This window comes from Rhinoraja longicauda, chromosome 30 (genome assembly GCF_053455715.1).
Source record: "Rhinoraja longicauda isolate Sanriku21f chromosome 30, sRhiLon1.1, whole genome shotgun sequence".
Taxonomy (NCBI): Eukaryota; Metazoa; Chordata; class Chondrichthyes; order Rajiformes; family Arhynchobatidae; genus Rhinoraja; species Rhinoraja longicauda.
In genome coordinates this window covers 4,329,932-4,347,918 of record NC_135982.1, presented here as the reverse complement: position 1 = coordinate 4,347,918, position 17,987 = coordinate 4,329,932, and the positions used below count along the sequence as shown (strand labels likewise).

Below are 17,987 nucleotides of genomic sequence, written 5' to 3'. Positions count from 1 at the left end.
TCTCCTGTGGCGTTCTGTCCTGCATCTTGCAAATGATTAAAGCATTTACTATATAAATTACAATCTCATCCCACATCAGCTTTATCAGCTACCACTGAACCCATGGAACTGGATTTTAATAAAAACAAAACCGAGAGACTGCAAAATAGATCCAACCTTGATGTGTGTATGTGGCAACTTTCCTGAGTACAGGAGAAACTATAGAAGCAGATAGAATTATGATGTAAAAAAAGCATTTGGGAAGTTAGGAACTTGGAAGATAAGATAAGACTAGAAGATAATAGGAAGTTCAGAATTGCCCCCTGTAGACAGAGCTGTAACCAAATCTTCATTTGTTCTTTCCAATGTGGAGGAGGCCACAATATGAACACTGGATGCAATACTCCAGGTTGCAAGCAATGCACCAAGGATCAGCATCTTAGGGATGCCCATGGATCCACATCCTGCCTTGTTAAATGATCTGGTGTGCTTGAAGGCAGAGGTGTCATCAACATTGGTGTACGTGACATCTCAGGGTAAGGTCACAAAAGGAAAGGTATTCAGGCAATGAAGAGCAGCCTAAGATTGGAAATCAGAGGTGAGGTGAACATGAGGAAAGGAAGTGACAAACTACTTGATGATGTAATGTCTGTGATGTTGTGGGGGGGCGGGAGATTGGTTCAAGTGATCAGGTGAAATGTGGGAGGTAGGGAGTTTGTTGGGGAGCCCGTACTGCACAGTGAGGGTGGCTGGTGAGGAGGACTATAGATAGTCTTATGACCTCTGGACAACATTTAACATTCAACATGAAGATGGAGCGTGCCATGAAAGATGTCCTGACAATTTAACCTAAGAATGAGAGTTAGTGCCAAACATTGTGGGATAAATATTCTGTTGCTTTCATTGTCAAACAATGACAACTAAATCACCACTTTTAAAATGTAATTTTCCAAACTTGCAAGTTTAATAATGTGTTTATCTCTGCAGATTGGTAGGGGAGACAAACCATCTCCAGCTGGGAATCACATCAACGTGAATGACTCTGAATCAACATCAATGCCTCTCAGAAACAACGAGCAGCCTGAGTGCAAAGTGGTTGAAGTGAGTATATTCAGGCAACATTTCAAACACTTCACACAGCAGGTTGGATATTTTTCTGTATTTCCTATTGCTGGATCATGTTGGGATGCAGGAGCACCAACAGTCTGAGACTCAACCAAATCTCCCATTGTTCACATGGAGCCTGGTAGATTTTATTGAGGAAGGCAATGGTGAGAAAGTTCTGCTTCAAACCTTTCCTTTTTGTCAGATTCTGTTCTAGAAAAGGTTAGTAACACAGTATTATTGATGAGGTTGGAATGACTTCCTTTTATCACAGCCCAGTGTGTAATTGGCTTTGCATTGGTGTTTGCTGCCAACAACATCCAACCCACTGGTGTCTGTTTGATTGCTGCTGGAGGACAATGCAGAAACTGTTTGTTTTCTGTTTGAAGACTGGTTGTCTTTTGAATTAGGTAGCTGCTACCTTTATACAACTCCTGAAGATGTGTGCATTTCTGTAACAACTTTACTAACTTGAATTAAAAAAAAAAAAAATACAGGTAAATTTGGGTAAAGTCTGATTTCAGTACATCAATCTTTCAAATCTGGGGTCACCTGTTAATTATTAGATTATGTCTGATTTGGTGACTGACTACTCTGTTGAACAAAATAGGTCCTGTGTATTCACTCTATATTGGTCTCTTATATTCATTTTGGACACCACAATTGGATCTTCCCTCAGACTCCACTGGTCCAAAGAAAGCAATCTAGTTCATCTAATCTTTCTTCATAGATACAATTTTCCATTCCTGTCAACATCCTCGTACATCTCTCTATTCTCTCTGGTGCGATCTCATCTTTCCTAAATGTGTCAGCAATACTCAAAAAACTCAATACTTGCATAATTTTACCTTCATAGAACAGTACTGACTTTGTTTGATTCAATTATTTCTCAGTTGGTAGTACTTCCTTAATTAATTGGTTCTACCATTTTTTCCAACAACAGATGTTATGTTTATCCACCTCTAGTGACCTGCTTTCTCCCTCCCTCTGGCTTTGCATTGGGAGTTTTCCAATGCTCTGGTTCCTCTCCGGAATGTAAGGATTTGTGGAAGATGGTAAACGATGCATCCACTCCAGCAATGGCCGCTTCTTTCAGGATCCCAGACACAAGATATCAGAGGACTTCTCTGTTTTTAGGCCGTGAGGTGCTAAATGATACGATACGATAGAACTTTATTTTTCCCAGGAGGGAATTTGATCTGCCAACAGTCATAAAAACACAAAATACATGAAACCTGAACTTAAAATGTGGAATGGAAAGGCTTGGGGGATGGGCAAAGATTTGGGGGGGGGGAGGGGAGTCAGTCTCAGCCCACCCCATGACAGAAGGAGGAGGAGTTGTAAAGTTTGATAGACACAGGGAAGAAGGATCTCCTGTGGCGTTCTGTCCTGCATCTTGCAAATGATTAAAGCATTTACTATATAAATTACAATCTCATCCCACATCAGCTTTATCAGCTACCACTGAACCCATGGAACTGGATTTTAATAAAAACAAAACCGAGAGACTGCAAAATAGATCCAACCTTGATGTGTGTATGTGGCAACTTTCCTGAGTACAGGAGAAACTATAGAAGCAGATAGAATTATGATGTAAAAAAAGCATTTGGGAAGTTAGGAACTTGGAAGATAAGATAAGACTAGAAGATAATAGGAAGTTCAGAATTGCCCCCTGTAGACTGAGAGCTGTAACCAAATCTTCATTTGTTCTTTCCAATGTGGAGGAGGCCACAATATGAACACTGGATGCAATACTCCAGGTTGCAAGCAATGCACCAAGGATAAGCATCTTAGGGATGCCCATGGATCCACATCCTGCCATTGTTAAATGATCTGGTGTGCTTGAAGGCAGAGGTGTCATCAACATTGGTGTACGTGACATCTCAGGGTAAGGTCACAAAAGGAAAGGTATTCAGGCAATGAAGAGCAGCCTAAGATTGGAAATCAGAGGTGAGGTGAACATGAGGAAAGGAAGTGACAAACTACTTGAGATGATGTAATGTCTGTGATGTTGTGGGGGGGCGGGAGGTTGGTTCAAGTGATCAGGTGAAATGTGGGAGGTAGGGAGTTTGTTGGGGAGCCAGTACTGCACAGTGAGGGTGGCTGGTGAGGAGGACTATAGATAGTCTTATGACCTCTGGACAACATTTAACATTCAACATGAAGATGGAGCGTGCCATGAAAGATGTCCTGACAATTTAACCTAAGAATGAGAGTTAGTGCCAAACATTGTGGGATAAATATTCTGTTGCTTTCATTGTCAAACAATGACAACTAAATCACCACTTTTAAAATGTAATTTTCCAAACTTGCAAGTTTAATAATGTGTTTATCTCTGCAGATTGGTAGGGGTGGCAAACCATCTCCAGCTGGGACTAACAGCAACGTGAATGACTCTGAATCAATATCAATGCCTCTCAGAAGCAACGAGCAGCCTGAGTGCAAAGTGGTTGAAGTGAGTATATTCAGGCAACATTTCAAACACTTCACACAGCAGGTTGGATATTTTTCTGTATTTCCTATTGCTGGATCATGTTGGGATGCAGGAGCACCAACAGTCTGAGCCTCAACCAAATCTCCCATTGTTCACATGGAGCCTGGTAGATTTTATTGAGGAAGGCAATGGTGAGAACGTTCTGCTTCAAACCTTTCCTTTTTGTCAGATTCTGTTCTAGAAAAGGTTAGTAACACAGTATTATTGATGCGGTTGGAATGACTTCCTTTTATCACAGCCCAGTGTGTAATTGGCTTTGCATTGGTGTTTGCTGCCAACAACATCCAACCCACTGGTGTCTGTTTGATTGCTGCTGGAGGACAATGCAGAAACTGTTTGTTTTCTGTTTGAAGACTGGTTGTCTTTTGAATTAGGTAGCTGCTACCTTTATACAACTCCTGAAGATGTGTGCATTTCTGTAACAACTTTACTAACTTGAATTTAAAAAAAAAAAAATACAGGTAAATTTGGGTAAAGTCTGATTTCAGTACATCAATCTTTCAAATCTGGGGTCACCTGTTAATTATTAGATTATGTCTGATTTGGTGACTGACTACTCTGTTGAACAAAATAGGTCCTGTGTATTCACTCTATATTGGTCTCTTATATTCATTTTGGACACCACAATTGGATCTTCCCTCAGACTCCACTGGTCCAAAGAAAGCAATCTAGTTCATCTAATCTTTCTTCATAGATACAATTTTCCATTCCTGTCAACATCCTCGTACATCTCTCTATTCTCTCTGGTGCGATCTCATCTTTCCTAAATGTGTCAGCAATACTCAAAAAACTCAATACTTGCATAATTTTACCTTCATAGAACAGTACTGACTTTGTTTGATTAAATTATTTCTCAGTTGGTAGTACTTCCTTAATTAATTGGTTCTACCATTTTTTCCAACAACAGATGTTATGTTTATCCACCTCTAGTGACCTGCTTTCTCCCTCCCTCTGGCTTTGCATTGGGAGTTTTCCAATGCTCTGGTTCCTCTCCGGAATGTAAGGATTTGTGGAAGATGGTAAACGATGCATCCACTCCAGCAATGGCCGCTTCTTTCAGGATCCCAGACACAAGATATCAGAGGACTTCTCTGTTTTTAGGCCGTGAGGTGCTAAATGATACGATACGATAGAACTTTATTTTTCCCAGGAGGGAATTTGATCTGCCAACAGTCATAAAAACACAAAATACATGAAACCTGAACTTAAAATGTGGAATGGAAAGGCTTGGGGGATGGGCAAAGATTTGGGGGGGGGGGAGGGGAGTCAGTCTCAGAGGACTTCTCTGTTTTTAGGCCCATCTGTTTACCCAGGACTACATTTTTACTGATGATGATATTAGTTCCTCCCCAAGTGGACCATTCTTTAGAAAGTGAACAAAAATGTCACACACGTGACCAGACATCATCACATAAAGTAATACATTGAAAAATTCTTGTAAGAGATTAATTTTATTCATTGCTATTTTTCTACCCACAGAACTATAATGCCTGTCTTTTTTAAAAATTCAGAGTTTGTAAGATAAAACTAGGTTATGTAAAAAATGCTTTGTGTGAGGTCATATTTGACCTCTGACCCTAAACAAACGTCAGCATAACATAAAAATGTCACTTGTTAAACTTTGACATATACGTCATATATACAGTACAAAACAACAAACCTGTAATGCTTTCAGAATTAGAAGAGATGTATTCCACAATTTTTCATACGTTTGGTTACACACGTGACTAAGAATGGCCTAAGCATGATGCAGTATGAATTGGACTAATTGGATTTTCATTGTACTTGCTATTTCACAGCGTGTGACACACTGGGAAGCCAATGCAAAATATCTGTTTAACCCTTGCCATTTCCTTGTTTCCTAAAACTATTTACCCAGCTTTATTTTTTAAGTACCTAAAGTTTACATGAACCACTGTCTTCCTTTTATCTGCTTGGAACAACTCTTGTTGTGATAGTCCTCCCTGGTTTGCTCTCGAGGTTTATTTTCTGTTTTTATCTTTATTGTCCTCCTTTGCTGGATTCTAAATATCTCCCATTTTTCAGGTCTATCATTAACTTTGGTATCCTTATACATTTTCTCTTCGACTTAGTATCCTCCATAACTGCATTGGTTCCCCATATTCTGTTTATCTCTTCCTTCTCACTGCGATATATTGTCATGTGTCTGTGACTCAATGTGCAGCATAATCGTGGGATGATGAAGGAGGGATTGTCAAAAACAGAGCAGCGTCAAGTCCCAGTGCACAGTGGTAAATTTGGCTGTCCTTCAATGCATCAATGAAATAGACAAAGCTGGACAACTCTGTGGACAGATAAACAGAGTTGATGTTTCATGTTCAAGATCTTTTGTCAGAACCATTCTGACAAATAATCTTCATGCTGAAACATGAACTCTTTATCACTTTCTATGGATGCTGTTACCCACCGAGTGTTTCTCACATTTTCGGTTTTTGATTTCAGATTTGTATCATGTTTATTTTCTTGATCTCTGTTCAATGCAGTGTTTATAGCTGAACGTATGAATGCATAGCCTGACATAACTGTTCAGAAAGTTTCTGACATATGACATCCATTTACAGATGACCAAGAACTCCTGAAACAGACGACCATTCCAGTCCAGCCTCAAGAAGCTGAAATATTCTCATCCTCTGAACAGTTCAGGCTTCACCTTATTTACACATTCCACGCTGTCTTTACACAAGACTCTGCTCCTCCGTACAACATCCTCAAACCAGCAGCCATCAAATGACCAGCATCTGAAGACTAAAACACTTGAAATGAAAAGAGAAATTTGATTTTGAGAGAAAACTTGCTGACAATATCAGTAAGAGTTTATATGGATAAATGAAAAGAAAACGTATGGCTAAGCGTGGGACCTTCAGAGAATGAGACTGATGAATTAATAACGGGGTGAGGGAGCCTACTCCTGCACAGGTTTTGTTTTTATGCTCGCTGATAGTGACCGGAAAAACCAATTGGTGGAACTAGTTGCTAAATAATATAGTCTCACTTTGGTTCTGATGGGGAGGGGTGAGTGTTGTTCCTGAAATGTTCACTCTGAGTCAGAACTGCAGCCCCAAGAGGTGAAGGGGAAGTGTTTAATGTGATGTCCTTGACTGCTGATGGATCATCACTTTCCAGGAAGGCGAGGAAGTGCTAGTGGCTGAGATCCACCTGCAAGTGCGACGGGAGGCAACGAGAGTCCAGTAGACTCTCCACTTCATCTCCTCTACTTTGCCATCAGGACCATCTTGCTTTTCAAAGGATGTAGCCCATTCAGTACACAATGATATTGTCCATTCCAAAAGTGAGATGTAACAATCGATGACTTAATGTCTAAATGTACTAATATTGTACATATTTTTCTCACTATTCCATAAAATAAATGTTAACCCAGTGAGGATAAGTATCCTGGGAGCCTTAACCATCTTCTCTGCCTCTGCTCCTTAATACACAGGTCTGTGGACATGGGCTTATGACGTATGGACATGGCATATATGCTCTAGCACTGCACTGATCAGTACCTCAGCATTTAGTTTGTGCTCTCCTGCCTTGCTGACCCTCCATTAATTCATTATCTTTTACTTCACTGGATTATTTTTAATTTTTTTGCCCACACGTGTTTCCATTTATAATTTGTTGTTAGATGGTCAGCAGACTAATAAAAAATGAGAAACCCTTGGTTTCCAGTAGCAGGGATGGTAGTGTAAGCGATGATATAAGTTAATCAACAAATGGCCTTCAAGGGCACTGCTCAATATCCAACAGATGTTGGATATCAATTTCCAATAGATGTACTGCGGCTCACAATGGCCATCGAGGGCACTGCTGGCCTAATGGCCATTGTTTGCAGCAGTACAGCTGTTGGATATTGGACGTGACTTAATTATCGGCAAATTGGTATTAAGGAAGGCAAACACAACGCTAGCATTTATTTCAAGAGGGCTGGATTACAATAACAGGGAAGTAATGCTGAGTCTCTAAGGTGCTGGTCAGGCTGCATTTTGAGTATTGTGACCAATTTAGGGCCCCATATCTGAGAAAGGATGTGCTGGCTCGGGAGAGGGTCCAGAGGAGGTTTACAAGAATGATCCCAGGAATGATTGGGTTACCATATGATCAGTGTTTGACGTACACGAGTGTAGATGAGGGGGAACCTCATTGAAACTTACCGAATAGTGAAAGGCTTAGATAGAGTGGATGTGGAGAAAATGTTTCCACAAGTGGGAGAGTCTAGGACTAGAGGTCATAGCCTCCGAATTAAGGGACGTTCCTTTAGAAAGTGAGGAATTCCTTTAGTCAGAGGGTGGTGAACCTGTGGAATTCTTTGCCGCAGAAGGCTGTGGAGGCCAAGTCAATGGATATTTGTACGGCAGAGATAGATAGATTCTTGATTTGTATAGGTGTCGGGTTATCATATCATATCATATATATACAGCCGGAAACAGGCCTTTTCGGCCCTCCAAGTCCGTGCCGCCCAGTGATCCCCGTACATTAACACTATCCTACACCCACTAGGGACAATTTTTACATTTACCCAGCCAATTAACCTACATACCTGTACGTCTTTGGAGTGTGGGAGGAAACCGAAGATCTCAGAGTAAACCCACGCAGGTCACGGGGAGAATGTACAAACTCCTTACAGTGCAGCACCCGTAGTCAGGATCGAACCTGAGTCTCCGGCGCTGCATTCGCTGTAAAGCAGCAACTCTACCGCTGCGCTACCGTGCCGCCCTATGGGGAGAAGGCAGAAAGAGATTGAGACATATATCCCTGACTTCCACATCCAAACACTCTTGGGAGAAAAAGCGCTTCCTGGACATATCAGGAGAATCAGAATCAGAATAACCTTTATTGTCATCCAAAAAAACAAGTCTATTGGACGAAATTCCGTTACCCACAGTCCAACAATAAGAGCAAAAACACACACAAAGCCAGTAAAGTCTGATCAAAGATAGTCCAAGGGTCTCCAATGAGGAGGATAGTAGCTCAGGACTGCTCTCTAGTTGTTGGTAGGATGGTTCAGCTGCCTGATAACAGTTGGGAAGAAACTGTCCCTGAATCTGGAGGCATTCATTTTCACACTTCTATACCCTTTGCCCGATGGGGGAGGGGAGACGAGGGAGTGGCCCGGGTGCGACTCGTCCTTGATTATGCTGCTGGACTTGCCGAGGCTGGCCAGCAGCATAATCAAGAATGAATCTTACCCAGGTTACTCCCTCTTCTCCCCTCCCATCAGGCAAGAGGTACAGAAGTGTGAAAACGCATACCTCCAGATCCAGGGAGTGTTTCATCCCAGCTGTTATCAGGCAACTGAACCATCCCCTCACTTGGACACTCGCTACTATCCACCTCATTTTGAATTTATTATGGGGAACAAGGAAATGGCAGACGAGTTGAACAGGTACTTTGGATCTGTCTTCACGAAGGAAGACACAAACAATCTCCCAGATGTTCTAGTGGCCAGAGATACCAGGGTGACGGAGGAACTGAAGGAAATTCACATTAGGCAGGAAATGGTGTTGGGTATTCTGATAGGACTGAAAGCTGATAAACCCCCAGGGCCTGATGGTCTGCATCCCAGGGTACTTAAGGAAGTGGCTCTAGAAATTGTGGACGCATTGGTGATCATTTTCCAATGTTCTACAGATTCAGGATCAGTTCCTGTGGATTGGAGGGTAGCTAATGTTATCCCACTTTTTAAGAAAGAAGGGAGAGCCAAAACAGGAAATTATAGACCAGTTAGTCTGACATCAGTGGTGGGGAAGATGCTGGAGTCAATTATAAAAGAAGAAATTGCGGAACATTTGGATAGCAGTAACAGGATCGTTCCGAGTCAGCATGGATTTACGAAGGGGAAATCACGCTTGACTAATCTTATGGAATTTTTTGAGGATGTAATTAGGAAAATGGACAAGGGAAAGCCAGTGGATGTAGTGTACCTGGACTTTCAAAAAGTCTTTGATAAGGTCTCACATAGGAGATAATTGTGCAAAATTAGAGCACATGGTATTGGGGGTAGGGTGCTGACATGGATAGAAAATTGGTTGGCAGACAGGAATCAGAGTAGGGATAAACGATTCTTTCAGAATGGCAGGCAGTGACTAGTGGGGTACCGCAAGGCTTGGTGCTGGGACCGCAGCTATTTACAATATACATTAATGACTTAGATGAAGGGATTGAGCAATCAGCAGTAGCAGCAGCAGCAATCAGCAGTAGCAGCAGCAGCAATCAGCAGTAGCAGCAGCAGCAGCAATCAGCAGTAGCAGCAGCAGCAATCAGCAGTAGCAGCAGCAGCAAGCAGCAGTAGCAGCAGCAGCGTTGCTTGGGAAGTAGTGTGTGGGGATTGTGTGGGGATAGTAAGGAGTAAGACCTGTGTGATCTCCCGGACTAGTTTCGATCGCCTAGCTTGGGGTCGGAGAGGAATTTCCCGGATTTTTTCCCAAATTGGCCTGGGTTTTTTATCCGGTTTTTCGCCTCTCCCAGGAGATCACTCAGTTCTTTTGGGTGGGCGGTTGGAACGGTTGGAGTAGCGGCCGGGCGGTAGGTTTAGTAACCGAGCGCGGGGCTTTGTTTGGAGAGTATGACTGCCAGGGCAGTTTTTTGTTCTGGGTGTCGGATGTGGGGAATCTGGGAGTCTGATAGTCTTCCAGACATCCACATCTGCGCCAGGTGTGACGAGATGGGGCTCCTAAGGGACCGTATTAGGAACCTGGAGCGGCAGATTGATGACCTCCGTCTGATCAGGGAGAGTGAGGAGGTTATAGATAGGAGTTACAGAGAGGTGGTCACTCCTAGACCACGGGAGGTAGACAAGTGGGTCACTGTTAGGGGGGGCAAGGAACAGAGGCAGGGACTAGGGAGTACCCCGGTGGCTGTACCCCTTGGAAATAAGTACTCCTGTTTAAGTACTGTTGGGGGGGACAGCCTACCTGGGGGCAACGACGGTGCCCGGGCCTCTGGCAAGGAGTCCGGCCCTGTTGCTCAGAAGGGTAGGGAAAGGAAGAGGAGAGCAGTAGTAATAGGGGACTCTATAGTGAGGGGGTCAGATAGGCGTTTCTGTGGACGCAGTCGGGAGACCCGGATGGTGGTTTGCCTCCCTGGTGCCGGTGTCTGGGATGCGTCTGAGCGTGTCCAGGATATCCTGAAAGGGGAGGGAGAGGAGCCAGAGGTCGTGGTACATAGAGGTACCAACAATATAGGTAGGATAAGGGAAGAGGTCCTGAAAGGAGAATTCAGGGGGCTAGGAAGAGAGTTAAAAAAAAGGACTTCCAAAGTAATAATCTCAGGCTTACTGCCTGTGCCACGCGATAGTGAGAATAGGAATGGAGTGAGGTGGAGGATAAATACGTGGCTGAGGAACTGGTGCAGGGAGCAGGGTTTCAAGTTTCTGGATCATTGGGACCTCTTCTGGGGGAAGTATGACCTGTACAAAAAGGACGGGTTGCATCTGAACCCGAGGGGAACCAATATCCTGGCGGGGAGATTTGCTAAAATAACCGCGGAGACTTTAAACTAGTACGGTTGGGGGGAGGGACTCAAACACAGATAGCTAATAGGCAGTGTGTGAGGCAGGAGGCAGAAAAGGGAAACACTCAGACCCAATATGTAGGAGAGAAAGAAGGGAAAAGAAATAAACTGAGAATAAGAAATGATGGGTCCCTTAAATGTGTATATTTTAATGCTAGGAGCATTGTAAGAAAGGTGGATGAGCTTAGAGCCTGGATTGACATCTGGAAGTATGATGTTGTGGCGATCAGTGAAACATGGTTGCAGGAGGGTTGCGATTGGCAATTAAATATTCCAGGATTTCATTGTTTCAGATGTGATAGAATCGGAGGGGCAAGAAGTGGGGGTGTTGCATTGCTTGTCAGGGAGGATATCACAGCAGTGCTTTGGCAGGACAGACTAGAAGGCTCGATTAAGGAGGCTGTTTGGGTGGAACTCAGAAATGAGAAAGGTTTAGCAACACTTATAGGGGTGTATTATAGACCGCCAAATAGGGAACGAGAATTGGAAGAGCAAATATGTAAGGAGATAGCAGATATTAGTAGTAAGCACAGAGTGGTGATTGTGGGTGATTTCAATTTTCCGTATATAGACTGGGAATCACATTCTGTTAAAGGGCTGGATGGTTTGGAGTTTGTAAAATGTGTGCAGGATAGTTTTTTGCAGCAATACGTAGAGGTGCCTACCAGAGAAGGGGCAGTGTTGGACCTCCTGTTAGGAAATGAGATGGGTCAGGTGACGGAGGTATGTGATGAGGAGCACTTTGGGTCTAGTGATCATAATGCCATTAGTTTCAATATCATTATGGAGAAGGTCAAATCTGGACCAAGGGTTGAGATTTTGGATTGGAGAAAGGCTAATTTTGAGGAGATGAGAAAGGATTTAAAAGGAGTGAAATGGAAATTGTTGTTTTATGAAAAGGATATAATAGAGAAATGGAGGATATTTAAAGGTGAAATTTTGAGAGTACAGAGTCTTTATGTCCCTGTTCGGTGGAAAGGAAAGAATAATAATTTGAAAGAGCCGTGGTTTTCCAGGGAAATTGGACACTTGGTTCGGAAAAAGAGGGAGATATACAATAAATATAAGCGGCAGGGAGTAAATGAGGTTCTTGAGGAATATAAAGAATGTAAAAGGAATCTTAAAAAGGAAATTAGAAAAGCGAAAAAAAGATATGAGGCTGCTTTGGCAAGTAATGTAAAAGTAAACCCCAAGGGGTTCTACAGATATGTCAATAGCAAAAGGATAGTGAGGGATAAAATTGGTCCATTAGAGAGTCAGAGTGGACAGCTATGTGCTGAGCCGGAAGAAATGGGGGAGATATTAAACAATTTCTTTTCTTCGGTATTTACCGAGGAGAAGGATATTGAATTATGTGAGGTAAGCGAAACAAGTAGAGTAGTGATGGAAATTAGGAGGATTAAAGAAGAGGAGGTACGGACACTTTTGAAGAATATAAAAGCGGATAAGTCTCCAGGTCCTGATAGGATATTCCCTAGGACATTGAGGGAAGTTAGTGCAGAAATAGCAGGGGCTATGACGGAAATATTTCAAACGTCATTAGAAACAGGGATGGTGCCGGAAGATTGGCGCATTGCGCATGTTGTGCCTTTGTTTAAAAAAGGTTCTAAAAGTAAACCTAGCAATTATAGACCTATTAGTTTGACGTCTGTGGTGGGAAAATTAATGGAAAAGATACTTAGGGACAATATATATAATTATTTGGATAATCAAGGCCTGATTAGAAACAGTCAACATGGATTTGTGCCTGGAAGGTCATGTTTGACTAATCTTCTTGAATTTTTTGAAGAGGTTACCAGGGAAATTGATAAGGGCAAGGCTGTGGATGTTGTCTATATGGACTTCAGTAAGGCATTTGACAAGGTTCCACATGGAAGGTTGATTAAGACGGTTAAATCGTTGGGTATTAATAGTGAGGTTGCAAGATGGATTCAACAATGGCTGAATGGGAGATACCAGAGGGTAACGGTTGACAATTGTATGTCAGGTTGGAGGCCAGTGTCTAGTGGAGTTCCCCAAGGATCTGTGTTGGGTCCACTGTTGTTTGTCATTTACATTAATGATCTGGATGATGGTGTGGCAAATTGGATTAGTAAATATGCAGATGATACTAAGATAGGTGGAGTAGTTGATAGTGAGGTAGATTTTCAAAGTCTACAGAGAGACTTGGGCCTTTTGGAAGGGTGGGCTGAAAGATGGCAGATGGAGTTTAATGCTGATAAGTGTGAGGTGCTGCATTTTGGTAGGACAAATCAAAATAGGACGTACAGGGTAAATGGTAGGGAATTGAGGAATGCAGTGGAACAGAGGGATCTGGGAATAACTGTGCATTGTTCCCTGAAGGTGGAATCTCATGTGGATAGGGTGGTGAAGAAGGCGTTTGGTATGCTTGCCTTTATAAATCAGAGCATCGAGTATAGAAGTTGGGATGTAATGTTGAAATTGTACAGGGCATTGGTGAGGCCGAATCTGGAGTATGGTGTGCAGTTCTGGTCGCCAAATTATAGGAAGGATGTCGACAAAATGGAGAGGGTACAGAGGAGATTTACTAGAATGTTGCCTGGGTTTCAGCACTTAGGCTACAGAGAGAGGTTGAACAGGTTGGGTCTTTATTATTTGGAGCGTAGAAGGTTGAGGGGGGACTTGATAGAGGTTTTTAACATTTTGAGAGGGACGGACAGAGTTGACGTGGGTAGGCTTTTCCCTTTGAGAGTGGGGAAGATTCCAACAAGGGGACATAGCTTCAGAATTGAGGGACAAAGGTTTAGGGGTAACATGACGGGGAACTTCTTTACTCAGAGGGTTGTGGCTGTATGGAATGGGCTTCCGGTGGAAGTGGTGGAGGCTGGCTCGATTTTATTATTTAAGAGTAAATTGGATAGGTATATGGATAAGAGGGGATTAGAGGGTTATGGTCTGAGTGCAGGTAGATGAGACTAGGTCAGGGAGAATGGTCGGCGTGGACTGGTAGGGCCGGACAGGCCTGTTTCCATGCTGTAGTTGTTATATGTTATTAAAACTAACATTAGCAAATTTGCAGATGACGCAAAGTTGGGTGGCAGTGTGAACTGTGAGGAGGATCCTATGAGGATGCAGGGTGACTTAGAACGTTTGTGTGAGTGGGCAGATGTATAGCAGATATAGTTTAATGTAGTAAATGTGAGTTATCCAGTTTGGTGGTAAGAACAGGAAGGCAGATTATTATCTGAATGGTGCCAAGTTAGGAAAAGGGGAAGTACAACGAGATCTGGGTGTCCTAGTTCATCAGTCACTGAAAGTAAGCATGCAGGTACAGAAGGCAGTGAATAAAGCTAATGGAATGTTGGCCTTCATTACAAGAGGAGTTGAGTATAAGAGCAAAGAGGTCCTTCTGGAGTTGTACAGGACCCTAGTGAGACCACACCTGGAGTATTGTGTGCAGTTTTGGTCTCCAAATTTGAGGAAGGACGTTCTTGCCATTGAGGGAGTGTAGCTTAGGTTCACTAGGTTAATTCCCAGAATGGTGGGGCTATCATATGTTGAAAGACTGGAGCGACTGGGCTTCTATACATTGGAATTTAGAAGGATGAGAGGGGATCTTATTGAAACATATAAGATTATTAAGGGATTGTACATGCTAGAGACAGGAAACATGTTCCCAATGTTGGGGGAGTCCAGAACCAGGGACCCCAGTTTAACAATAAGGGGTAGGCCATTTAAGGAAAAACTTTTTCACTCAGAGAGTTGTAAATCTGTGGAATGCTCTGCTTCAGAAAGCAGTGGAGGCCAATTCTCTGAATGCTTTCAAGAGAGAGTTAGATAGAGCTCTTAATGATAGCGGAGTCAGGGTGTATGGGGAGAAGGCAGGAACGGGGTACTGATTGTGGATGATCAGCCATGGTCACATTGAATGGGGAATTGGCTACTCCTGCACCTATTGTCTATCACTTATGACTTTATGATCACCAGTTAATGGCTCTTGTGAGTAGCCTAAATGTTTTCAAACCCACAGGAGTTGGAAATGCAAGTTGTCCCTTCACCACATTGTGCATTTCCCTGCTTGCCATTTTACCCCTTCCCCATCTCACATCCCACCCGATCACTCCACACTCCCAACCCCCTCCCTTTCTGGCATGATCCCAAAATAAAACCACCAGTGTGACAGATGGGTGTGGATTATATGTTGATGTGCACCACAGCACAGACTGGGCAGAGCCCACATGGATTTGGATTAAGATTCTGGAAATACAGAATACGGAATGCCTGGCAGCATTCGTGCTGAGAAACACAGTCAATTTTTCATGTTAATTACTATTCATCGGAGCCACATTAAGCAAAGAACAAGGGAATCTCTGGACACAAGAGACGGCAGATGCTGGAATCTTGAGCAGAACAGTGCTTCAGGATCGCAGCGTGTCAGGCAGCATCTGTGGAGGGAATAGACGGAGTCGAGTGTTTTATTGTCATATTTATGTCCCAGACAGAACCATGAAATTCTTACTCGCAGCAGCACTACAGAATATGTAAACTTAGTGTTATGTAAATAATATAATAAATTAGAAAAAAAGTTCCATGTACATGGTATGATGGTCCAATTCTATACTGCCATCGTTGAGTCCGTCCTCATCTTCTCCATCATGGTCTGGTTTGGCTCAAGCACGACATCCAGAGGCTGCAACAAATCGATCGATCAGCTGAGAAGGTTGTTGGGTGCAACCTTCCCCCCATTGACGAACTGTACACTGCAAGGGCCAGGAAGCGAGCGAGCAACATCATCTCTGACCTCTCTCACCCTGGCCACAAACTCTTTGAAGCACTTCCCTCTGGAAGGCGACTCCGGACTGTCAAAGCAGCCACAGCCAGACATAAAAACACCTTTTTTTCCGCGAGTAGAAGCTCTACTCAATAACCAAGTCTGTAGTCTCTTTTTGCTCTGGTTTATTTCACTCACACGTTTAAACCGTAATGTTGTATTCTTATTGTTTTAATATTTTATGACAATAGACAATAGACAATAGACAATAGACAATAGGTGCAGGAGTAGGCCATTCAGCCCTTCGAGCCAGCACCGCCATTCAATGCGATCATGGCTGATCACTCTCAATCAGTATGCTTTATTCTTAATTGTTTACTGCATGTTCGTGTTGTTACTTGCGAGCGGAGCACCAAGGCACATTCCTTGAATGTGTACATACTTGGCCAATATACTTATTCATTCATTCATTCATTCATGTTTCTGTAAGTACAGCATTCGGTAGTGAAACTAAAGGTCTGCAAATTTCCAGGTTATTTTCCTGTTTTTTATGTTATATTCTCATTGTTTCATATCCTGTATGTTAAGTAGTATAGATCATGGTGTATAGCCAAAATAATGATGAAGCAAAAATAAATGAATCTGTTTTTACAAAGAAAAATATCAGATATGAACCTGTGTTCTCTTGCCTTTTTTTGTGACGTTTTTCAAGCGGGATTTCATCAAATCCTTAGGCTAATTTATACCAGAAAGATTACATTAATTTTACAATTAAATAACTGTATAAGCCAAATTCTGATTATGCTTATGATTTTATTATTTATCACCTGATTAGATGGTTTTCTGATGCCCCAGGGTTTTGCAGCCCAACGTGAGTAGCAGTGTCCATTTGGTCACGTGTGAAATGTGTGAATTAAAAGCAGAGTAACCGTTTTTATATTTATTGTTTCTTTTTTAGTTTATATTTTGTGTTTAAGCTTTCCATTGAAATAATAATTAGAACCAGAATTTATTCCAGTTGTTCAAGGAAATGGCACCCGAGATTCCACTACCTCCTCAGCCCGCTTTGACCAGGTGGGGTACATGGCTCTCTGCTGTACTCTACTATGCTGCAATTTTGAAAAGATAAAAGAAATTATCAACTGTTTTGAAGAGGAAAAATCTGCTGCAGTCAGGATCGTCAGTGAAATCATGCAGAAAAAGTCCCTCCACCACAATCTTGTGTTTATTGCTTCCAATTTTGCAAACTTCCCACAAGCTACCACTTCCCTTGAGAAACGTGGCGAAACATTAGTGAACAACTTGCAGGTTTTCAACAAGGTAACTGACGATATTCGTAAAGTTCCTGGCGATGTAGGTACAGACATACAAGGTAAATGTGAGAGAGTGATTTTAGGTAACAAAGATCTTGAAGAAATACGAAAGTTCTCAAAGGTAGTTGTTATGCACAAGATATCGACATGAATATAGAGTCTGCAGCTTGTTTCGGGGATGCACCAGTGACCTCAGCTAGGGTAGAAAGATGTTTTTCACAACTGAAGCATATTCGGTCTGACAGACGGCTTTGTTTAACACCAGATAATTTGGAAAAAATGCTAGTAATTATGTGCAACCAGGCAACTTTGGGGTAGATCTTCTCATTTAAAAAACAGTTTAGCTTAAAGAGGAAAAAAAAGTTGAGTTAATGTAATTCTTTAAAAAAAAGTCCTTCAATAGTGCTCGACGCCCGCTTGGTCCGGGTCCCACATGGGGGTAGCAGCGCCCATTTGTTTTTAGAAGGGGGAGGTAGGGTGGGGAGGAGGGGGTGAGGGAGGGGGTGAGGGAGGGGGTGAGGGAGGGGGTGAGGGAGGGAGGGGGGGAGGGAAGGGGTGGGAGGAGGATGGGAGGGATAAGGGGAGTTGAGGGGGATGAAGTAGGTGAGTGGGGGGGAGGGGGAAGGCGGAGGGAGGGAGGGAGAGGGGGCGGGAGGAGGAGGGCAGGGAGAGGGGGGATAAGGGCAGTTGAGGGGGATGGAGTGGGTGAGGTGGGGAGGAGAGGGTGCTGCACCAATGCAGGAGTGGTTTGGGCCCAATGGGTCCACTTGGTCTAGTACATTACTAAAACTCTGTTTGTTGTTCTGAGGGATGTTATCCAGTGTGAGGGATG

General features: G+C 42.9%; 1 protein-coding gene across 1 annotated transcript in view; it reads left to right on the top strand.

Annotated features, from left to right (window-relative positions):
- The first annotated feature begins 424 nt into the window (after positions 1–424).
- LOC144607893 (uncharacterized) overlaps positions 425–17,987 on the top strand; it is a 52,922-nt gene continuing 35,359 nt past the window's right edge. The window contains exons 1-3 of the mRNA XM_078425020.1: positions 425–535; positions 967–1,080; positions 3,425–3,538. Coding sequence (XP_078281146.1) covers positions 425–535; positions 967–1,080; positions 3,425–3,538 — 339 coding nt within the window. The remainder of the gene's footprint in view (positions 536–966; positions 1,081–3,424; positions 3,539–17,987) is intronic.